The sequence below is a fragment of the Excalfactoria chinensis genome, chromosome 21, assembly GCF_039878825.1.
Source record: "Excalfactoria chinensis isolate bCotChi1 chromosome 21, bCotChi1.hap2, whole genome shotgun sequence".
NCBI classification, from domain to species: domain Eukaryota; kingdom Metazoa; phylum Chordata; class Aves; order Galliformes; family Phasianidae; genus Excalfactoria; species Excalfactoria chinensis.
In genome coordinates, this window is record NC_092845.1 from 1,325,575 (window position 1) to 1,349,012 (window position 23,438).

Here is a 23,438-nt window from a genome sequence, read left to right on the forward strand (position 1 = left end):
TTCTCCCTGATATCCAACCTAAATCTGCCCTCCTTCAACTTAAAAACATTTCCTCTTGTCCTGCTGTTATCTACCCTTTCAAAGAGTTGACTCCCCTCCTGTTTATAAGCTTTCCTTAGGTACTGGAAGGCTGCAATCAGGTCACCCTGCATCCTTCTATTCTCCAAGCTGAACAAGCCCAGCTCCTTCAGCCTGAATGACTTACATGACCTGTATGTGACTTATATGTGACTTCACTAGACACAGCAAATAACGTAAATACCGTTTGTTTACAACAGTTGTACTGGATCACATTCCACTAAGCCGTTCTCTTTATTCTTTCAGACTTTGGGTTCAGTAACATCTTCACACCTGGCCAGCTGCTAAAAACATGGTGTGGGAGTCCTCCCTACGCTGCCCCGGAGCTCTTCGAGGGGAAGGAATACGATGGGCCCAAGGTTGACATTTGGGTATGTGATGAGTCTCTTCGAGTTGGATTTCATTTTTGGCTTTGCTTCTTGAGTATTTAGAACAAAAAAAGAAAAAAGGGTGTCCAGAGAAATACTTGGGCTCTTGGCTTGTGTAGCCATGGACTTTAAGACTTGGAAGGAAGTTTAAGTTAGGCCAGAAGTTTAAAGGAGAACCTAGGCTGGCCCGAGACTGAGATGTCACAAGGTCCTTTCCAAGGATTTGCTCTTCCTTTGTTATTTATCGTTTTATTGCCTATTGCTATGAACCACGGTCCGTTCCGTGCTGTTGCTGACTGCCTTTTGTCTGATGCAGAGTCTTGGTGTGGTGCTGTACGTGCTGGTCTGTGGTGCTCTGCCCTTCGATGGGAGCACGCTGCAGAATCTGCGTGCCAGGGTGCTCAGCGGGAAGTTTCGCATTCCATTCTTCATGTCCACAGGTAAGGCTGTGTGCCTGCAGTGCTCTGGGTCATCTCTCTGCTTACAGATAGAAACGCTTAGATTTTAATACACCAGCTGGTTTCTATGTCAGGTAAGTGCTATAGCAGGAAGCCAATCGGATGGATAGTGCTTTGCAGTGGAAGTGGAAGTGAATTTTGAATCTAGAATTCAGATATTCTTTTTAAAATATCTTGACTTCCATGTGTGCATAACTGCAAGCTGAAGCAAAACATCAGCAAAGATCCATCCTTAGTAAATTCTGGGAAGTGCGAAAGCTAAAAATGGATTAGTGATGGAGGAATATAGAAGCTTTCACTCTATCTGCTTTAGATGAGAAGCTTCTTACGGCATTACAGCACATTAATTTCCTGCAGTATCCCCACCACAAGTGAATGTCCGTGTCCTGTTTCTGCAAGTGTGTTTCCGAATGCCTGAGTAATAAATCTTGTTTCTGAAAAATGTGATTAATTGTCGGATAAAACCAACTTCACTTAAGGGCAGCTCATATTTTATGATACCTTTGAGTGGAAAAATGGATGGAGGACAAAAAAGGCACATTTTGCTGTGGCAGCTCCCTGGGAGAGGTGTTCCTACAGGAGCCCAAGCCATGGCAGCTGTGTTTTGCTTCCCGTGGATGGTGCAGGGCAAGGCAAGCTGGGACAGGGTGACAGCATGCCACCTAGGGGTGCTGGCAGACAGCACAAGCGTACTGTGGCCTGGCTGGCTTCCTCCCTAGCATGGGGAAATCCTGAGTGAGGTAAGTGTAAAAAGGAGCATGCTGACTTATGTCTGTATTGGCAGTAGAAATTTGCTCCAAAAGTAGTTTCAGATCAGATTTGGAAAACTGTACAGCCAGCAAAAACAGACTCTGAGTTAAGATGATCTCATCTAGAGGGGCTGCAGTGGCACTGGGAGCTTGGCACTGACAGCTGATGCTGCCATTGCTGTTTGTAGCTTCAAAGAGGGGAGATGCTCCTGTGCTGGGGTGGCAGCAGCTGCTGAGGTGTCTTGAGAGAGGCTCTTATTCCTGTGCCGACTGATTTAAACCAGTACTTAGCTAGAAAGCTTTGAGTATTCACTGACGAATACAGTCCCTTTAACATTCTGTCTGAGAGAGGCTGTGTTCCCTTGTCCTCTCAGCTGCCTACATATAGCATCAAATTCCTGCAGCCAAGTGGTACATGGAATGGGTGCAAGGTCCAGATGGAGAAGTGGTATTTTTGCTGCATATGACTTCCTACAGAGAAGTTGCTTTGAGGGAAGACTTGCTATTGATCTCATGGCACAAGGCTGCCTGTTTCAGAAGTTTTGTTCCTCACTGTGGTTACTCAGTGGTCTGTTCCTTGCAGAATGTGAACATCTGATCCGCCACATGCTGGTCTTGGACCCGAGTAAGCGGCTCTCAATGGACCAGATCTGCAAACACAAGTGGATGAAGCTTGGGGAAGCTGATGCAGAGTTTGATAGGGTGAGAAGCTGAAATGAGCCTGTGTGTGAGTGGAACTTGCTCAGTGCATGCAGGACTGCCACGGTGTTTGTTTCAGCTGCTTGGGAACTCCTGTTCCAAGCTCTGCTGTACCCATTTTGTCTGTGTCCCCCTTGTCTTGCTTTCCATATCATCCTTTGACTCTGATTACTTGATATTTTTTCCCCTTTGAACTGATGTACCATCAGCCTTCAAAGCTCATGCCAGCTTGCAGTCTGAGCCTTGTGAATTGGATCTTCAGAGTGCTGTGACTCATCTCAGTGCCTTTGGGAATGTAAGCACTGAAGTCTGTATCTGTGCTCTTACAGCTGATAGCAGAGTGTCAGCACCTGAAGACAGAGAGGCAGATGGAGCCACTGAATGAGGATGTGTTGTTAGCAATGGCAGAAATGGGGCTGGACAAGGAACGCACAATTCAGGTAACGCTCTGCAGCTGACCATTGTGTGCTGCCTCTTGCAGCTGGATAACAAATATCTGTTTGTTGCTTATCGTGTCTGATAACTGAGCACAGCATGGAGCTCGTTTTGCTGCTTGATGGAAAGAGTTGACCACTTCTTCCTTTTCTTCTTCTTCTAGTCATTAAGAGCTGATGCTTATGATCACTACAGTGCAATCTACAGCTTGCTCTGTGACCGGTTGAAGAGGCACAAGAATCTGCGCATTGCCCCATCTCCAAGTATACCACGGACAGTGACCTTCCCCACCTCTGCTAACATCCAGGTAGATCCTGCTTGTATAATACTCTTTCAGCCCTGGAAGGCCAGGCAGTCCCTTACCTGTTAAGCTTGGACTTATTTCTGAGTGTTCTCATTGTGCCAAGAGTGCCGTGTATTTTGGGTTCTGTAATTGTGAGTTTGTTGACTGGATTTACCCAATATTCTTCAGACAAAATCTAGTGTTAGTTAACCTAGTGACAGGAAAAGCAACGTGAGGCTTACAGGATGGGAAACAAAGTCTATAGACCATGACCACTGCATGATGCTCAACTTGAGATACTATCCAATAGATGAGTATTTGTTTTAGGAGAGGATAGGGAGGGAAAATGAGGCAATCCCTTAAGAATTAAGGACACCTTCAGTAGCTCCAGGGTAATATCTCTCTTCTCAAGTTAAGTCTGTTCACTGGTGTTAGTCCAAGGGTGATCATAAAGGGGTTGTAAGAGATGCCAGTTTCTTGTCTACTGATTTCTGATCCCTCTGCTCAGCAGACAGAACAGGCAGGCAATACTATGAACATCAATGTGCCGCAAGTCCAGCTCATCAACCCTGAAAACCAAATCGTGGAGGTGAGGTACTCCCCTTGATGACCCCTGCGAGTTCTTTTCCAAGACTTGAATTGAAGCCTTTTGATTGATCTTCACATTGTGTTTCAACATCTCCCATATTTTTCCTGCACAGACTGATGGAACAATGAACTTGGACAGTGATGAAGGGGAAGAACCATCACCTGAAGCTCTGGTCCGTTACCTCTCTATGAGAAGGCACACGGTTGGAGTAGCTGACCCACGGTTAGTATTGGATTCTAACTCCATGGAGGATTAAGGGCACTTTTCCTACTTGTAAACCCTCTCTTAGGTAGAATTTGGGGCAGTGCATTTTTAGTTCTCTATGATCTTGTAGTAACAGGTGGGGATGAGTGGATCTGTATCATAGCTAGTATCAAACCTTTGGTTTTTTGCTCCTGCTGTGTGTGGCTTGGAGTTATTCCTGCACAGTCAATTGTTGCTAGATGGGGAAAGAACTTCAAGGTGTTTCCTTAACAAAAGCATCTTTCATGCAGAAAGCGTTAAAGCATCCTACTCCCATTGCACAGCGTGGTTAGAATTTGAGCTGAAGATGAAGATCTTCTCTCTTTCTTGATTGTAGCTGTGTTGACTATTATGCAAGCCAGTTTCTCACCTAAGCTGCACTGTTACTGTGTCCCAGCAGGAGTCTTTGTGATAAGTGCTTTCAAGGTTAATACAAAGAGCAAATGCTTGAAAAAATTAACCTAGAGGGGGGGAAAAGACAGGACTGATGAAAACTGAATAGTGGCCCGGTTACTCTCTGTGACCATTTTCCAGTGCAATAACGAGCTTGTTTTGTGAAGGGAAGCTGGATGTACTGAGCCCATGGGTGGTTCTCCATGCATCTTTGCTAAGTCACCTGTCTATAAATATGATTGCACAGGACGGAGGTCATGGAAGATCTGCAGAAGCTTCTGCCTGGTTTCCCTCGTGTCACTCCTCAGGCTCCATTCCTGCAGGTGACCCCAAATGTGAACTTCATGCACAATGTGCTGCCTAGGCAGAACCTGCAGCCCACGGGTCAGCTGGAGTACAAGGTACTGACCCACGTTCATGCTCCATGCAGCCTTTGCCACACCAGCAAGTTTGTGGTTGTGCATTTGTGCTTGTGCTCTCTCTATCTGCCAACTCCTTGGACTTCATGAATTACAACCATGTTGGTGCTTGAGGTGTGATTCTGGCTGGTTACTTAAGCTAAGAATGACAGAACACTGCAATATGAAATTCATGAATGGGCTGGGAAGAGGGGATTTTGCTGCCTGGTTTTGGAGGTTCAGATGGCAGCCTGTCTGGTAACTAAAGCAGAATGCTGGGAAATGGAGAGTTAAACACAGCTTTTCCACTGACAGTGTCTCTGTCTGCCCCACCTCAGTTTGGAGATATTGATAATTACTCATTTCTTCTGAAGCCCAGAATGCTTGTCTTCTCTCATGCTAATATCCCAGTTTGTGGCCTTAGGGTTCAGGTACCAGAAGGATCTGGTACTTGATTGGCAACTGCACTGTGTTTGCTTCCCAGGAGCAGTCCCTGCTGCAGCCCCCGACTCTGCAGCTGTTGAATGGCATGGGCCCTCTGGGGCGGAGAGCATCGGATGGTGGAGCTAACATCCAGTTACACGCACAGCAACTGCTGAAACGTCCTCGAGGTCCATCTCCACTCGTCACTATGACTCCAGTAAGTAGCCAGAGGAAAGAACAGAATTGGTGGTGTGCTTAAAAACATGTTTTCCTGGAGGCAGAGATGGCAGCCTCCAGGCCTCAGCAGACAGGGTAGTAGACTCAGGCTGTAGTACTCGTGGAAATGCAGCAGGGATTGTGCCAGCTTGCTGCCAAAAGGAACCCTCCCAGCTCAGGAGTGCTGCGATGCTGTGTTCCCTCGTGGGGCAGTTTCTGTAGCCTCCTGTGGCTAGAAGCTGAGATGGTGCTGCTCTTTGGAGTTGACGGAGGGTTTGTGAATGTTTTTACTCCAGTTGATTTTCTTTTCTATTGCTGATCTAATAGAAAACTAAAACGTCAGTCTTGACTGTTAATGCATGTTCTTTCTTCCTTGATGTATCTGCATGGATGAATTTTCCTGGTAGTACCAAAAGAAGCAGCAGCATTGCACAGGCAGTTCTGTATGGGGGAAGGAATGTAGGAAGGGGTTCTTGGCTGAGTGCCCTATAGCTGGCATATATCCTTATGGAAGCCTGTTTGGGAAAGCCAGGTGTCCGCTGTGCGGATGGGACCACGTTGGCTGCCTTCTGGAGCCCATGGCTTCTCTTCTCCCTGCAGGCTGTCCCAGCTGTCACTCCCGTGGACGAGGAGAGCTCTGATGGGGAGCCAGATCAGGAAGCTGTGCAGAGGTAACCCCCAGTCTGTTAATGTTTGCCCTTATTACCCTCAAAGAGGCTCACCCTGTGGTGTTCCGCTACTGAATTAAAACACGAGCAACCTCATCACAGGCAGCAGTGTAAATTACAATGAATGCTTAACACTTCTCTTATTCTTGTGGGTGTTGATTACTGCAGGCAATTACTCTTCTGATGCTACTAGTTGCTTACAAAACTGGATTTGCCCTGAAATTCTGTAAGCTGGTAAAGCAGTAGGTTCTCTAGAAACTCTGGAACTGCTAAACTCCTTTGCTTAGTGTGCACCAGCATGCAATCCACACTAACCTGCAAAATGAGTGCTAAGTGATTCACCCCTCCCTGCTGAGTGATGGAGGTAGGAAGATCTCGTCTGTGGCCTTGGGTGTAAATGCAGCTTTTGTATCAAGACATGCAGTAAACATCCAACTCTGATGCCTTAAACAAAGTGAGCTTGCTGAAAATACAAGTACCTCTTGGCTTCTAATTTTAGCAGTAGGCCTTAGAATAGTCTGCTCCAATAAGAAAAGAACTATTAGGCATTAGTCTGAAAACTTTTGTTCTCTTTGTCTGCTCCAGATGCAAACTGGGAAGTGGGTAGAATACGCTTGTACTTTCTCGATCCATGAAAACACTAACCATTTCCTTGCTAACATTTCTCAGAAGCTTTTGTGTAGTTTCTTCTGTGCTAACCAGCTGGTGCACTATGTTTTGGGTTGTGGTTATGGAGTGCTCCTGTCTCTTACCTCAAACTTGAAAAGATTTCTGGATTTCCCCCTGAGTTCATACAGACCATCGCCTCAAGTAAGACAGCATTTCTTCTGGGCTGTGCTTGGGTGAATGATTCAGATGAGGGTTGGTTGCAGGCAGAAAGTCTGGGATGGGCAGAGCTCATCTGAGAGAGCCTTGCCAGCACTTGTCACTTCAGTGCTTCAGAGTCTAGAGGATTCAGACAGTGGTGTGTGTAGTGATGGACTGTGCAGGGTGTGTTCTGATACTCCTTTTGCCTCCCAGAGCTTAGAAGGATGTCAGGGCTGGTCCATGTGAAGGAACCTGCTTCCAACTCTGCCTTAGAATTAGCACAGCCCTTCCACAGAATGCATCCTGTGTTCTCTGTGTAGCCTTACACTCTAGTTCGTTGCCACCCTCATCTTTGTGCTCACTCACAGTATTTTCCAGCTTCATGCACTGCTGTTCCTCCACCTGCCCCAGGCAGCATGGTGAAAGAAATGAGGCCAAGCTGCAGTGTTGAGCAGGTGAAGAACACACACCCCCAGACACCACAGGCTGCGTTCAGTCCCCTTCAAACTGCTGTACCTTAACTGTACACCGTCCTGAACACCAGCTGTCTGTGCTGGCAGCTACATGCAGTGGTGTGGCTTAAGAACTAGCTAGCTTTCGACTGGGAAGGCAGTAAAACCCCCCTGCAAGTTGCAGAGGTGTTCGAATTCCACTGAAGAGCAATTTCCTTGAACCCACAGGTTGCTTTGCTGCTGTCAGCTGTGCTGTCCTTAGCCCTCTCCTTCCACCAGATGGCCCATTCAGGTTGTGCGTTAACATGCTCTCCACCCCATTATGTTGCAACACGTGCTAGTCATCAGAGAAGGGTAAATAGCAGTAACATCAGGGACAGATGCAAATATTTAGCTTCTTAGAACAGTGTTTCCAACACTGCATGCAGCCACCAGAGAACAATTTTTTGCCCTTCTAAATCTGACCTTGAAAACAGCATGTATCCTTTTCTTTGCTCCAGGGAACAGCCACATCTCCTTTGAGCTTTGGGAAACTTTCTTCCACCAGAAACACTGTTATAGCTCATGATTGGATTGTTCCCTGGAGGTCTGAAATAAAATGATCTTAGCAAACCACAACTGTAAAGCTCTTTGGGAAACTTTCCCTGTCTCCATCAAATGGTTCTTAAACAGCTAATGGCACAGACTTTGGCAAGTTACCACAATGCTAAGCGCTCTTCATTCTGTTAACTCGCTGCCTTCTGCCTAAGTGGCTTTAGTAGCTGGCAAAGGCTGATTTTGGAGGAGGCAACGTTGTTGGTTTTTTCTTTCTTTTTCTGCTTGTTGCTCTTCTCTGCTTTACCAGATGAAGCTGCAGTTGCAGAGGTTAAAAAAAACAAAGGTGAGAATCCCCCCTTTGTAGCTCATTGGCCAGGTGCTCTTTGCCACAGTCGCCTTATTGCTGCTGGTTCCCAAGAACAGAAATAGTTGAGTTCATAAGCGGGCATTCACCCGCCTGTCCTTGAATGGGCAGAGTGCTGCCCTGGTGCTTGTCACAGGCAGAGGCATTCTGGGTAGGTGCTCTGTTATCTCTTCTGGCCCTATGCCCCCAGCTGGTCCCCAGGCATCGCTGCTGCTGCTCACTGCAAGTCCAGCAGGGCACAGCCCTCTGCACCCTGCAGCCCTTCCTGACATCCTGGCTGAGGCAGAGCTTTGTAGTTTTGCTCTGCATGCTCCCCCACTCTTTGAGGGTTTGAAGAAGAGTTGGAGGATTCTCATTCCAGTGCAGAGGGCACCTCGGCTTAAACCACAGATGCTGTGCTCTGGTGCAAGAGGCATGCCCAGTGCTAAGGCTGCAGCCCCAGAGCAGTGGCTGTGCTGCTCACCCCTCCTCGCAGCTGTCCTTGCCCAGTGCATTGCTGGGTGATTCCCAGCTCTGCAAAGCAGGACAGGGCCTAGGTGGCGCACTGTGACCGGGCTGGGTTGTGCTGCACTGCCTGCTCTCTGTCATGGGGCAGCCAGTGCTCTCCTCACCCCTAATCTCCAGTGGGGTGCTCCATGCTGTGCTGGCCTCCGCTCAAGCCCAGGGTGTGACGGGTCCAGTCTGAAGTGCAAAGGGCAGCTGCGAGGGGGAAGCTGAGCAGCCTCTGCACTGTGCCCCTTCTCTTCCTTGCTAAGACTGTTTGTGACTCCACGAGTACGGCAGATCTCTCTGTGCCTCAGTGGGGCCTTGTGAGGGGGGGGCAGACCTGCTGCAGTGGAGTGAAGCCATGCTGAAAGCAGCAGGTCGCCGTGTGTTCCCCAGAGAATAGAGCAGCATTCCCCTTGAGATGAAACGTAGCTTTCCTGATGTGAAAAGCAAATGGCTTCTCTTTCCTTCTGAGCACAGCATTAGCAAACAAGCAGCTGAAACCACACTTGTCCCCTAAGCACTGAAGACCTACTGATCTGACAGGCATGGGCAGCATGTTTATGCTGTGCTTCTCCCCAGGCATCACTCAGCCCCAGTCAGTTCTGAGCACTGCAACAGCATTCTTTCTTCACCTTTACTCTGGATTATCTAACACTCCCTGTTTTTGGAGTATCATCCCATCAGTCTCTTATAAAATGTGCTCCTGCTTGTTGCAGATACTTGGCAAATAGGTCAAAAAGACACACTCTGGCAATGACCAACCCTACAGCTGAAATCCCTCCAGACTTGCAGAGGCAGCTAGGACAGCAGTCCTTCCGACCCCGGGCTTGGGCTCCACACCTGGTACCCGATCAGCACCGGTGAGTAATGACACCGGCCCTTCGGGCAGCTTTGCACCAGGAAACCTGCTCAGATGTCTCATGGAAAGGAGCACTGAAGACATCCTGCTTGGCAGGGAGGGGTGAGGAGGAGGAGGAAGCATCAGGAGCAGATCCTCAGGGCAGACATGTCTGACCATGCTGGAGTTCTGCACTGGCGCAGGCTCTGTGCTGCAGCTGCAGGCAGTGCTGGGGCAGCAGTCAGCTGGCTTGTCCCCTCTGGTCCTGTTTTTGTGGCAGGAGATGGTTTGCCAGAATGGCTGCCATCACTGAAGGGTTGAGAATAATCTGTTCATTTTAGAGAGCTTTCTCTGTTTTACTGGTAGGTGTCAAGTTAGCAGAAGGTAGTAGATTTTCTCTAGAACATTTTGGAGTCAGATGCAAGGGCAAGACTGCACCAAAAATTATCTACGCCACATAAAATCCTCACTGTTCTGCACCAGAGTTGTTTGTTTTGACTGCAAAGTCTCTTTGCAAAGCTCCTGGAGAGCCATTTTGTTTCCCATCTCTAACTCCTGAGAGGAAGGATATGGGGAAGGAAAGCTTGAGTGGGATGAAAAATTGCAGTGGAAAAGAGGGAACTGCTGCAGATGGTGTCTAAACACACTCCAAATGTTTGAGTAGGTCATTCCTAATTGCGGGAAGTGTTAATTTGACACAGAGTCCTTGGCACAGAAGCAAACTGTAAACACTAATGCCACAGAGAGAGCTTAAAACCTGCGCTCTGAACCACTCAGTGCCAAGAGTGCAAACCAGCTGCGAAGTACAGAGTTTGCTGCCTGTTGGTCTCGACTGTTGAGAAAGCAGTTGCCTACCGGGCTAGATTTGCATTAAATCTTTCAGCCAGCTCACGCTGGTGAGCTTGACAAAGTGCTTTTTATTGTAGCCAGATACATGCTGAGCTGAGCACTGATGTAATCAGCAGAGACAGGTGAACTCTGAGCAGACTGAGCCAGTGTCAGTGCCACGCTGGAACTCTAGACAACCAAGATAAGCACCTCTACACCCTGAAGTTACTCCATTAGAGGTGCTTGGGGGATGGGAAGAGCAGGAGGGGGAGAGATTTCTGGGGTCACAGAAGACCTTAATAGGAAGAGAAGTTCAGCTTGCAAAACAACCAGAACGAGCTGTGTCCTACTTTAAGGACTGCTTCAAATTGTGAAGGTAAGCTGCGTCACTCATGCACTGCAGGAACTGACTTGTATTTTGAAAGAAATTGTTAAAACACCCCATGTTAATATATTGATATCACCTCTGCCTCATAGTCCTGAGACTGTTTTGTTCCTTCTGTTCATTCCACCCTTGGCGTTGTAATGTGCTGTGAGCCTGCCTCACATTTTACCTAAGGAATCATGGAAACTTCAGCTGACTGTGGCCTAAACAGGCTCCCCCCAGTCATGTCTGAGACACACAGCACAGAAACCATTAGCAATCGTGTCATCACATAACTAGACCTCGGCTGCTGAACAGCTGGTGGGTTTTATTTTAGCGCTTCACATATTTTAAGCCATCTTCTTTATATAGAGCACCAGTTTTGGTCATGATAACGTAGTATCTGAAAGCTGATTGAGGCACAGAAGCCAGCACTCTTCTGCCTTGGCCATGTGTGTTTGGAAACCTCAGTGTAATTTTACCTGTAGTTTCCAGTTTCTATTGGTACAACAGAAGATTGAATGGATCAGGATAATGGATGGGATGGTATCAAAAGGGAGTGACATAGCTCTGTCCGTGGAAGGGAGTCATGTGAAATCTATAGAAACTGATTTATATTCTGCTAAGGGACAGGACCTGACCCCAGCGTGCTGTCAGCATTCCAGCACAGTCATGTTCTGATAAGGGGGAGCCTCTCCGAGAGAAATCATTCTTCTTCTTAGAACAGACTTCAGCAAATAGCAATATGCACAGTAGCACAAAAGCAGTGTGAGCAGTAGCCAAGACTTTGACTTGTCTGAGGTAATGCAGCTGAGGTTCAAATCAATATGAAAGTAGCTGGGGTCCTGTTGAATTTAGTTCCAGGTGTCACAGGTGCTGAGATTTCATCCCAATGCAGGCAGGAACTCAGTGCTTAACTTTGACAGTAGGAAGCCCCAACTTTGGCATAATTCAGCTCCCCCAAAGAAGTCCTATTCTGGCTCCCCCTTATGGTGAAGAGGAAATCTCATTGCAAAGGGAAATGTGTGTAGTTCTTTGGGCACAGTTACCTTGATTCTAGCTATGTCTGCTCTTCAAAGTTGCCTTTGGGTGGACGAGTTGCTGCCCGTCTCTGATCTGATTCGTGGCTCAATCACGTTCAACCTTGAATCACGTTTGTCTGCCCAGCCACCAAGGATACTCAGTAATGTTGCTTCCTCTTCATGGTATTGATGGCACGTTATTTCTTGATCTAACACATGATTTATTCTGGGTGAGTGGGCAGATAGAACTTTGGCGTGGCTGGTTTAAATTAAGTGTCTCTGTACCACAGCTTGTTTTTTATCTGGCATCACTAACCCACTTCCCCATGTGTTCAGTTCTATTTACAAGGACTCCAATACTCTGCACCTCCCCACCGAACGCTTCTCCCCGGTTCGGCGTTTCTCTGATGGTGCTGCCAGCATCCAGGCTTTCAAAGCCCACCTGGAGAAGATGGGCAATAACAGTAGCATCAAACAGCTTCAGCAGGTGAGAGGGGTGAAGGACTTCAGGCAGCAAACCCTACAGAATACCCTCCAAAAGTGCGTGCTGCTCAACTGCAATCTGGGAGCTTTGGGGGCTTCCACTCCTCTCTTCCTAGGGGAAAAATGCAGGTGCTGTGCCCACATGTGGGCTGTTCTGCCAGCCTCTGTGGTCCCATCAGCACTGCCAAACTGTGTCTGCTGCTCTCTCACACTTCCTGGGGCAGCAAAGATTTGGGGCTGTTCCAGAATGCCTGGGAAAAGGGCAGTTCACACTGCTAGAACTGGGAGTAATATTGCATGCTATCCCCTGTGCAACCGGCGCATGTCTTATCATGGCTTGAGCTGGATTTGGCATTAGGACAGGACTTTCACCTTGCAGTACAGTGGAAATATGAGATGCTGTTTTCACCTTGAAGTTATCATTATTAAAGCTTTGTGCTTGCATTTTTTAAAGGGAATGCAATGCTGCCAACTTGAGCTTGTGAGCAGTTTCTCCTCTGTTATCTAAGGCCTGAGCTAGCCGTGTTGTTGCATACTCAATTCTGTCAAATTAAATGGGTTAAGCTTTTTTAACTGGATTTTTTAGATAGCAGAGTGCCCTTTATGCCCAGTATGTGTGCCATGAACAAAATGGTCACTTTTAGGGTGTGTTGGACTCGTTACAGGAATGTGAACAGCTTCAGAAGATGTATGGTGGGCACATGGATGAGAGGACGCTGGAGAAGACACAGCAACAACACATGCTGTATCAGCAAGAGCAGCACCATCAGATTCTTCATCAGCAGATCCAGGTATCAGAGCCTGAGGCAGACTTTCTGTTGTCTTAGCTGTGTTTTCTGAATGGCTGCAGATAAAACTACAGAGCAGGTCCATGTGGGATTGAGGAGGGTAGATTGCTCAGCTTACTTAATGAGGAGTGAGCCTGAAGGACTTCAGTAGTGATGTTTGCCACTGTGATAGCGAGAGCTGCAGTCAGGGACCAAGTGTTTGGAGAGTGTGGATATGTCCCACTTCACAAATCACCATGTCCTAAATGTATTACTCAGTACACTATTGATCATAAATGCTTCTTGTTTTTCAATGCCTGGTTCAGGACTGTATCCGGCCACCTCAGCCATCTCCACCCTTGCAAGCTCAGTGTGAAAACCAGCCAGCTCTGCTCACTCACCAGCTTCAGAGGTAAAGAAATGGCTTTAGCACAGCTCTGGGGGTGGGACTTACTTTGCCTAACCCAAGGATGAGCTAACACCTGAGTCCAGGGCCAGGCCAGAAGTGTGTAACATAAGAATGGCAGAGCCAGTTCACAGGTGAATGTGCGTGGTTCTTTTTGCTGCATCCTGTCTGAAAGAACTCTGGAATTAGAGAACTGCAGTTCAAAGGTACAAATCTGCTTGGAACAGATGACAGTTTTGCCTTTTGACCAGCTTGAAAATGCATTACCTTCAGTAAGCCAATTCCTCTCTTCATTTCTACTCAGAGGTGTTCCTGGGCTTCTCACATCTTCTCCAACTTTGTGTTAGGTGACAGTCCTTGTTTTAATCACCCCTGACTTGTAAATGAGGCAGGCTGAATGAAGGAAGGAAGGTTTTCTCACAGGTTACAGTGAGTCAGGAAGAAGGCTTGTGATATTCTCATCATGGGGTTTTTGTTTAGCCACCAGGTTACACTCATTACCTACATGTCTTAGACACAGCTTTCAAAATAGAAGGTAAGCTGCAAAGAGCTTGGGGTCCCAAATGCAGGCTTCATGGTGTTTATCTTACAACAAAAATACAGCGTTTGGCTTCAGCTCTCACAGTTGAAAAAGTGTCTTAATGAGGAGCATGTGTGATGAAAAGGTGTTTGTTTCCCTGCGTAGGTTACGGATTCAGCCATCCAGCCCACCCCCAAACCACCCTAATAACCACCTCTTCAGGCAGCCAAACAGCAGCCCACCTCCTGTGAGCAGCAGCGTGCTGCAGCCCCACGGTAAGTGCTGACAGCTGCCCAGCCATCCTCACTCCTCAGGGCGGCTCGTTCAGCAGAGCCCTGTGGTCCCATCCAACCTCTGGGGAAAAAGTATGTGGGAGAATAGGGGGATTTTGGTCCCCCCTGTGCTCAAATCCTTGTGCAGTTTGCTGATGATGTAAAAGATTCTCCATCTGGCAGCAAGGGCTGGTGTTATCGAGAGCTCGCAAGGATCTGCCAGCTGGAATGTGTTGATATGTTTCTTGTCATGAGATCCTTACTTATCACTCCCGGGGGTGGGGAGGAAGGGCTGATATTCTCGGGTTGATACAAATCACTGTGAGCTGTGCTTTGTTTCTCTTTCTATGCAAAGAGACTCTATCTTGACCCTTGCACCCTGATGCAGCGTGACAGAGTCACCAGGAGCAGTGCTCTCCTTGCCATGTGTCCTGGAGCTCTGCATGCTGCTGTTTCCTGAGCCTTGCCCTGGGCTAATGTGGGTGCTGAGAGTCTTTGTTCCTCGTAGGTGCAGCCTCCCAGTCCCAGTTCCAAGGGATGCCATCCCACAACACAATCTTCCCACAGTCTGGTAACTGTTCCCCTCCCCCAACCATGGGGCTGACGTGCCTGGCTCTGCAGCAGCAGTCCCAGGCCCAGCAGGTCACCATCCAAGTGCAGGAACCCGGCGACATGGTCAGCAACAACCTCCTGCAAGGGGCCTCGGTGGCCGGGCAGGGCATGTCCTCCCACACACGGGGTATGTCCATCAGCCCCAGTGCCAACCAGATCCAGATGCAGCACCGCGCCAACCTGATGGCCTCCCTCACCTATGGCCACAGGCAGCTGTCCAAGCAGCTCAGCGCTGACAGCGCCGAGTCACACAGGTAAGGCACTGCTGCACCACATCTCCCCTGAGCTGGGAACGGGGCTGGGTGTGAGGTGGAGTTGTGGGGGTTCTTCATCAGCCCCTTGTTTTGGGGGTGAAGCTGACTCCAGGCAGTGGCCCAGGCTGGGAGTTCTGGGAGTGTTCAAGGCTGTGGGTGTTTGTGCCTTGGGAAGCACCTTGTGCTAAGAGTGGCTGTCCCTACATCCTGCCAGGGCAGGGCAGGAGGTGGAAAAGTTAAACAGAAAAGTGTTTTTGCATCAAACAGATGCTTTTCCCAGATCGTATTTTGCTCTCGGTACAGTCAGGGATTCTGCTTCCCTTACGTTTACCAGCTCTGGAAAGGGCTGCACCACCTTACACTGCAGCTGCCTTAGGGGGTGACCTGGATCAAGCAGGCCCCGTGTGAGGTGGGAGCACCAAAGGCAGCCCTGCATGCCTTGCTAGCTGGAGCTGCCACAGTGCAGTCACTTGTTCTTTTCTGTTCTTTGCAGTCTGAACGTGTACAGGAACCCCCCCGCCAACTACGACCAGGTGCACTTACACCCCCACTTGTTCCCAGAGCAGCCTCGTGTTTCCCCCAGTAACTACAGCCCATCAGGAGGAGTTGGGTTTCCTCCAGCTCAGCAAGCTCTCAAAGTCCCACAGCTTGACCAGTATCCCAGTTTCCCTCAAAATGCACATCAGCAGCAACAGCACTACACTGCATCGGCACTACAGCAAGCACTGTTGTCCCCAACACCTCCTGACTACAGCCGACACCAGCAGGTACCGCACATCCTCCAGGGACTTCTTTCTCCCCGTCACTCTCTCACGGGGCACACGGACATGCGGCTGCCCCAGGCAGAATTTGCACAGCTCATCAAACGGCGGCAGCAGCAGCAACAGCAGCAGCAGCAGCAGCAAGAGTTTCAAGAGTTGTTCAGGCACATGAGTCAAGGGGATGCTGGGAACATGGGCACCAGCATGGGACAGAGCCTGTCGGAGCGTCAGTCGTTGTCTTTGCCTTATCAGAGTGCTGACGCCTATCATCCACAGAACAGCCCCCAGCATCTCTTAAAAATCAGGGCGCAAGAATGTATCCAGCAGGTACCTGCATCAGTGCCACCACACGGATACGTACACCAGCCAGCTCTGTTCCACTCGGAGAGCATGGAGGAAGACTGTGCGTGCGAGGGCGCCAGGGACAGCTTTCCAGACAGTAAGAATTCAAATACATTGACCAAAGGTTGCCACGAGACCCCTCTGCTTGTAAATGCAGGAGGGCACGGGGACCCAGAATCTTTGCTAGGAACTGCTAATCACGTTCAGGAGCTGGGGACGCATCAATACAGACATCAGCCCGCTGCTGGATTCAGTAGGAATAAGGTGCCCAGCAGAGGTAAGGCTCAGGGCCACTCGCATGGCTGAAATGCTTTTCCATACTGGCTGCATACTGCTCGTGTTCCTACCAGAGAACACCATCCCTACCCAGCACTGCAATGGTTTCGTGACATATTTTGCATAGCACAGAATTACCTAGATTCTTTCTGGCTTCTGTGGCTATGAATTGCAGGCATAGTCTCTCTAATAAACAGTGTTAAATAAGAACTCTGCTAGATTCTTCTCTCTGGAATGTGACCTACTTCTGTAGGCAGGTAAAAGGCCAGGACCGTGATAGTGCTGTCTCTGAATTGATGCTGGGATCTGTTGACTCGTTTCTTCTTGTTGGGGTTGATCCCCCATCAGGTGTAAATAAGTACCCAGAAAAGACCTATAATGTGGCGTATTCCTTCTCATAGGGGCAGAGCTGTGAGTCCAGGCATTGCTAAGGCTTCCATAAACTTGCAGCACAAGAATGGTGATACATGCTGCTAAGTCTGCCTTGCACTGCTTGGGCACCTTGGGAAGCAGCAGTGAGGCTGGAGCCCTGCTTTAGCTGCAAGGAGTTGATTCTAAAGAAAGGGAGCTGAAGCTTGTTGGAAACAGTTGAGCCCTTGCTGCATTAGTAGTGATGTGCTGTAAGAGAAATTCCTGCCCAAGCTATAATTACAGGCCTTCCCTGTAGGAAAAAAACACAATCCTACCCCCTTGCTAAGAAGGTTTTGTTTGAATAGAGACTTTCCAGGCTGGGCTGGGTGGATCAGTATTCACCGCAGCACTGAGCTGTACTGGTCTGAAGCCATCAGCTTGCCCTTGGCACAGGGATCCCTATTACAGGGGAGCAGTGTCCTGGGCACAGGAGGTGCTGTTTTGTTTGGGGACACAGCATGGGTTTGTTGGGAAAGTACTGGCTGGGAACAGAGTGGTGCAGAGGGCGGTGTGGGCATGCCAAGCTGTGTCCCTCAGAGCAGGGACAGGGCCCTGCTTTTCTCAAGTCTTCCTTGATTTTGTGTTTTTGATTTCTTCAATGTCCCTGTGGTATTTACAGCACGAAAGGGAAGAGTAACCCCAGGTTAGGTGGGATTGGAAAGCTGTGCCGGTGCATTTGGAACCAAATCTGGAGCTCGCATCGTAACATCTTAGACCAAAACATGCAAAATGATAAGATTTAACAGCGTCAGAAGCTAAAGTTCTGCTCCAGTACTGATGGTGCTAAAACAGGTTACACAAGGGAAAAGGACTTTAGACAACAAGACTTTGTAAATGAGTAAAAAGCAAGTAAATGTTTGCAAGTCGCATTGTGTAAGCACTTCTGATGGGCTGTTTGGAGGGCTCGTGTAGTAAACTGTGTTCTGAGATACAGCTGTGCGGAGCTTTCCTCTTGGCTTTAATAACCCACTTGGAATCTGGCCTGTGTTACTTCACTTCCAAACAAAGCAGACATCTGAGCGGCCCAAGGTACATTTCCTACAAGTCGATCCTATAAAATCTTGCTGCAAACAACCTGAATGTTCTGGTGCCACTCACTCGCCTGTAGCACAACCCGAGTGTTAGAGGTGCTGAGGGATGGCAGCAGGAGGTGTTTCTGCAAGGCTGCCCTTCTCAGACACAGCTTGGGGTTTTCCAGCCATCCTCTCTGTGTTGTGGAGGAGAAACAGCTGAGAGGGCAGATATCTTCTTCCCCCCCCCCCATCTTGTGAAATGCTGCTCGAGGGAGGAGTGCAGATTTGCGGGGGCTCAGTGGGATTTATGCCTTCCAAAGAGAGTGCATTGACCCTGCTTTAAAAGCCAGTTGAGCATCAGCCACAGAAGGTAACTGCAGATCATGAGAGTTTCAACCCAGTCTGTGGTTAGGGTATGACTAAACCGCATTCGAGCAGCTCAGCTGCGGGCTTGTTCCAACCTGGGGTCGGGAGCTCTGCCCGTGGGAAACCTTTCCCCAGCGCTGGGGAGCCGGGTGCCAGCATCACATGCACTGACACAAAGGCTGCCTGGGATGAAAGGGTCCAGAGTGGGGCAGGAGCAAGAGAAGCAGCCTGTGCTCAGGGCTCCTCACTGCTGCTGCTCCCCGCTGCTGGCAATGCCTGCCCCGACCATTCCCACAGTTGGAAGGGCCCCGAGCGCTGCGTGGGTGGCCCTGCACTGCCAGCACTGCCTTACCTCATGTTTTCCTTCTTGCTTTCCGGGAATGCTGACCATTAACTGAATTTAACCCCACAGATGTGCAGAAGGAAGGAGGCCGGCTGCATTCCGGCTGCTGGCTGGGCTCTGGGGGCTGAGAGTTCAGTGCCTGGCTGCTGGGAAGGATGCTCTAGCAGTGCTGTCTGCATGCTGGGGAGCAGCGTGGGGTGCTCAGGGTATGACCAGGACTTGTTTGGCTTTTGGTAATGTTAGGGACGAGTCTCTGGAAAGCACACATCTTGCCAGCTCCCAGGGCACGGTCCCAGCCAGGAGTGTCTCACTGCTGGCACAAGCAGGGGTTGCTTCCTGCTGGCCATTCCCTGCAAACCTGGTATCTGCTGTTGGGATCAACCTGAGGCTGTGTCACATCAGGGCAGCTCCCAATGGCCCGTGGCCTCATCCACATGTTTGTGCTCTTTGGGATTGCTCACCAAGAGAGAATTGTTTACGTGCACCACAGCCAGCAATAGGCTTCTCCATACCTCAGGACTTTATTCAAAACATCGTGTACTTAGTGACGATAGGTTCTGCTGGGTAGGAATGTAGCCTTTACCCTCGGTCATAAGAGCTTGCGGTGCAGATGGACTTTGCCAGGCAGAATGCTCTTGTACTCCTACAGCCAGATTGGAGGAGGGCAGGGAGAAGTCATCTGATAACAACTACTATCCTGGCAGCTCTTTCAGCCAGATCTGTTGCATACAATTACCAAGGGGCCCTGCTAAGAACATCCTGTGTCGGAGGTGGGGGGGACCCTTCTCCTTCTCTTGTGTAATGCGAGCAATGCATGGAGGAGGGTGCAGGGCTGGAGGGGAGGCAGATGGAGGCTGCTGCAGGAGCAGAGAGGCCTGTGGGCCATCCAGGGAGCCCCGGTGCTGCAGTGTTTGAGCCAGAGCAGCCAGCAATTCCCTTCCTGCCCGGTAGGCAGCACGCTGCAAGTGACATTGGCTTGTGCTGCGGTGGCACGTGTTGCCAAGAGCAACTGGTTCCTTGTGCTAATCTGATGCTTTTCTGTTTCATCTGATTTCAAGAGTCCGTCGTAGGGAACTGTATGGACAGGAGCTCCCCGGGCCAAGCCATGCAGGTACCTGACCACAACGGGCTGGGCTACCCGGCACGGCCAGCATCCAGTGAGCACCCACGGCCCCGCACCCTGCAGAGACATCACACCATCCAGAACAGTGATGATGCCTATGTAAGTGGGAAGAGTGGCTGTGTCTTTCCTTTTGTCCCCGGGGTGTTTCTGATGAAACTATTTGCATTGCCCCAGGCTTGGCTCTGGCTGCAGTAGTTTTACAGATGCACAGAGCCCAGCTTTCAGCTCTGCAGTGTGCTCAGTGACCTGCACCACGCTGAGAGCAAAGAGCAGCTGCTCTGCTTTCTGTATTTTGAACCTCTCAGAACAATCAGACCCAGACTATGGCATGTTTCTTGCTATGGCTTCCTACTGCTGTAGAGCAGAGCTTTTCCCTAATTAGTGATAGTGCAGTATAAGGGAGTTGAGTTGTCCATCCGTTCCATGTTGAGGTGACACTGGCTGCACCTACACTGTCCCTGATGTGTACCCTTGTACTCTGAAGCCCTGAAACTCCCTGGGCAGCTGTCAGAGATAGCCAGGGAAGCCGCTTGCAGGTGCCTGGCTCTGGTCCCACTTTGATTGGTGTCTCCACAGGTGCAGTTAGATAACCTGCCTGGGATGAGCTTAATGGCAGGAAAAGCACTCAGCTCTGCTCGGATGTCTGATGCCGTCCTCAGCCAGTCGTCGCTCATGGCCAGCCAGCAGCTGCGTGACAGGGAGAGTGAGGGTAAGGACCTGGGCAGCTGCAGACATGGTGTGGGCACTGCATGGGGTGTGGGTCAGGAGCTGTAAGGACCTGCGTTGTTCTGACAGCCTGCATTGCAAAGCCACCTCTGCTGCTGGTGAGCTCTGCAGTGCTGCAGGGATGGAAGGGTTAGCTGTCACCTGTGGGATCAAAGCTCCCTCAATGCCGTTTGCATGAGCTGAATTAAAGAGAGTCTCTTGGATTTCTCACTGCACTTGAGGCTTAGATGCCACAACCATCCCCAGCTCTGACATATTTTGGGTACAAACCTGTGACAGTCTGTAGAGCTCTGTGCTTGGGTGCTGCTGCTGGCCAGAGCCTGAGCTTGTGACAGCAGTGAACTGGGCTTCCTGCTGGCCTGAGCCACATGCAGGAGCTGCAGCTCCTCAGTGCTGCTAATGCAATCCCTGATGTTGTTCTTTGATGTTCTAGAATGCGGAGAAAGTTTGGAAGGTCAAGAGCATCCCAACCTAGGTGATGGCAACCAGCATCTAAACACCTCTTGTTACCCATCGACATGTATCACAGATGTCCTACTGAGCTACAAGCACCCAGAGGTGCCCTTTGGGATGGAGCAGGCAGGGGTGTAACCAGGAGGGAGTGAGTATCGGTGTCCTCCTTTTCTCTCCAGCTGCACATCTGGGCTCTCCTGGATGGCAGCCCTGGACCTGCCTGACTTTGTGCCTCTCCTTCCCCACCCCTTTACTCCAGCATTGGTGCGGGGCTGGAGGAGAGACCTTAAGCTCTGAGCTCCTTCTGTTGGCTGACCCTTCTGTGTGCTCAGGGCCCTCCTTTGTGCCTTTGCTGTCCTTCCAGAGCCACGTTTTGTCGGTGTGGGCTCTGCTCTGGGCTGTGCCCTGTGGGTTTGGGCTGGGAATGGGATGAGGGGCTGTGGGAGCAGGATTGCTGTTCTCTGGGATCTCCTAACACATCTCCGCTTCTTCTCTCTGTTGCAGGTTTTCTGTACAGCTTTGAAATGAAAAGGTCCATTTTAAACCAACAGTATCTAGCAGCATTGCGCCAAATTGCCGTAGTATTTCTGACTAACTGGAATACCATGGCCCCTTTCCTCATAATCACTTCATCCAGTGTGTTGTTCCTTTGGTTCCTTTAATTTTTATATATATATATATTTTTTGCCGTATTTGCCTGTAACTCCCAGCTATCACCGAAAGAACCGGAGAGCCCCAAATCCTACACGTCAGCGGAGCCCGAGCACTGAGCCTGGTTTGGAGGGCTGCGAGCATCCATGGTGGGGGCCGGCACTGGAAGCAGAGCGCATGGAGCCTGCAGGGCAGGCAGGAACCTGCAGTGCATCCCTGCCCCCCTCTGCTGGCTCCTGAGCAGGGCGCAGTGCCCACCCCCCTCCCCGCAGCGCTCACCTCCCGCCTGCCTGCAGCGAGCGCCTGGTGCAATATTGTCTCATCTCTGTCTGCTTTCGTTGCTCCCTTCGTCACTGTGCTAACAGGATCAGTTCCATCCCTTCCCCAAAACCAAACCCCCCCCAAAATTGGGATGTTTTTCATTTCTAACCCCCATGTGATTTTATTCTTCTTTTTTTTTTTCCCTCCTTGGCTTAATGTAGGGAAGACAGATTTTCCCCCTTTCTTTTCGGAGCTTTTCCTCCCGATCATCAAGGAATCCTTTTTATTTTGGGAAATGTTGTTTTATTATTATTGTTATTAATAAAAGGCAAAAGGAATTTCTGGTTGAGAGAACTTTTTACCTAGATTCTGTTCTTGCACCCATTGTCACTTGCACCTTTTGTTCCGAGTCTTCGCTTTCTTTTCATGCCGTTGTAAATTGTGACTTGGTTTTTTTCTTGTGCCCGTGACAAATTGGTGTCCTCCTCTATGCGGTTCGGATGCGCAGAGATCTCTTCTCTGTTCTTCTTTTTGCTCTTTCTTTGGCTGAGAGAAAGCAAAGCCGCCCCTTTCCCTCCCCTTTCCGTCCCAGCATCCAGGCTATGGGGAGAGCTTGGCATCACCGTCACCCTTTGGGACTTTTGAAGCTCCAGCTGAAAATTCTTCTTAATGACACTTTTGGAATATTTAAGAAATAGACATCGAATAATAATGAATAATAATAAAAGAATCGAGACAGCCCTCCTGAATTCTGCACAGAAGGAAGTGCGAAACCAGCACGGCAGAGGTTCATTCGCTACAGGCTGTCAGCGCCTCCCCCCATATCCCCATCCCTTGGTCCCAAGGAAAGCGATGCTCAATGCGGGCTGCAGAGCTGGAGAGGAGGAAAAGCCCACAAGCTGAAGCTGGTGAGGGGGGAGGGAAGGGGCTGGGAGGCACCAGGAGGCACCGAAAGCCTTTTTGCTCTGTACCTTTGGTTTGTTTTCCTTTCGTTTACACTGTTTATTCCTTGGAGAGGTGGCCGCCCTACAGTCAGCACCCAGCAGGGGGGACTTCGCTTCTAACCGTGCCATTTCGACGTATCACGTTTGGGTTTTGGGTTTGGTTTCTTTTCATCATGGCTTTGTATTGCAGTAATCGATACGCGCAGTGTATGTTGAATGTAGATGAAAATACTTTGCTATTCTTTCTGGGTTTTTGGAAATGTCAGAAGTTATTATTTTTTTTTTCCCCCTTCATTTATGTCAGACTAAAAATTAAGATAAAAAGAGGAAAAAAACCCGAAGTTTTGGTAAATCTTCAGTCCATTTTATTGGTTGGGTGTTATATTTTTTTTTGGGGGGGGGGATTGATTTCTTTTGGCGGGTCACTTGCAACGCGTCGATTGGTCGGACGGTGGGATCATGGCAAATAAAACCATGCTGGTGATCTTCCCTCGCTTCTCTGTTTGCCTTGTTGCTCAACACCGGGGGCGGATGGGGGCCACAGGGCTGCCCAGGAGAGCAGCATGTGCTGTACTGTCCCCATAGGGAAGGGCAGCGCTGGTCACCAAACCCGCTCATCGGGTGCGTCCTGCCAAAGGCCGGCTTCCCTTGGAGCCCTGATGGGGAAGACCTGGAGCTGCAGCCGGGGGAGGAGGGCTGGGAGAGAGGAGCTGCCCCTGGTGGTGGGCTGAGGGGCTGGGGGGGTGGATGTGG

At 49.6% G+C, this 23,438-nt stretch overlaps 1 protein-coding gene across 4 annotated transcripts in view; it reads left to right on the forward strand.

Moving 5' to 3' along the window:
* Positions 1-23,180, forward strand: part of SIK3 (SIK family kinase 3) — a 71,232-nt gene extending 48,052 nt beyond the window's left edge. Inside the window, exons 5-25 of one of the 4 annotated variants that reach the window (XM_072354808.1) lie at positions 325-449; positions 763-886; positions 2,237-2,355; positions 2,682-2,792; positions 2,951-3,094; positions 3,579-3,659; positions 3,772-3,881; positions 4,543-4,696; positions 5,178-5,333; positions 5,933-6,003; positions 9,366-9,509; positions 12,038-12,188; positions 12,850-12,975; positions 13,278-13,363; positions 14,043-14,152; positions 14,658-15,015; positions 15,509-16,395; positions 19,586-19,749; positions 20,227-20,359; positions 20,810-20,977; positions 21,334-23,170. In XM_072354808.1, coding sequence (XP_072210909.1) covers positions 325-449; positions 763-886; positions 2,237-2,355; positions 2,682-2,792; positions 2,951-3,094; positions 3,579-3,659; positions 3,772-3,881; positions 4,543-4,696; positions 5,178-5,333; positions 5,933-6,003; positions 9,366-9,509; positions 12,038-12,188; positions 12,850-12,975; positions 13,278-13,363; positions 14,043-14,152; positions 14,658-15,015; positions 15,509-16,395; positions 19,586-19,749; positions 20,227-20,359; positions 20,810-20,967 — 3,512 coding nt within the window. In that variant the 3' untranslated portion in view covers positions 20,968-20,977; positions 21,334-23,170. Of the gene's footprint in view, positions 1-324; positions 450-762; positions 887-2,236; positions 2,356-2,681; positions 2,793-2,950; positions 3,095-3,578; positions 3,660-3,771; positions 3,882-4,542; positions 4,697-5,177; positions 5,334-5,932; positions 6,004-9,365; positions 9,510-12,037; positions 12,189-12,849; positions 12,976-13,277; positions 13,364-14,042; positions 14,153-14,657; positions 15,016-15,508; positions 16,396-19,585; positions 19,750-20,226; positions 20,360-20,809; positions 20,978-21,333 lie in introns of all 4 variants that reach the window. The other 3 variants (XM_072354809.1, XM_072354811.1, XM_072354812.1) reach the window with 3 other exon arrangements.
* Positions 23,181-23,438: the final 258 nt, after the last annotated feature.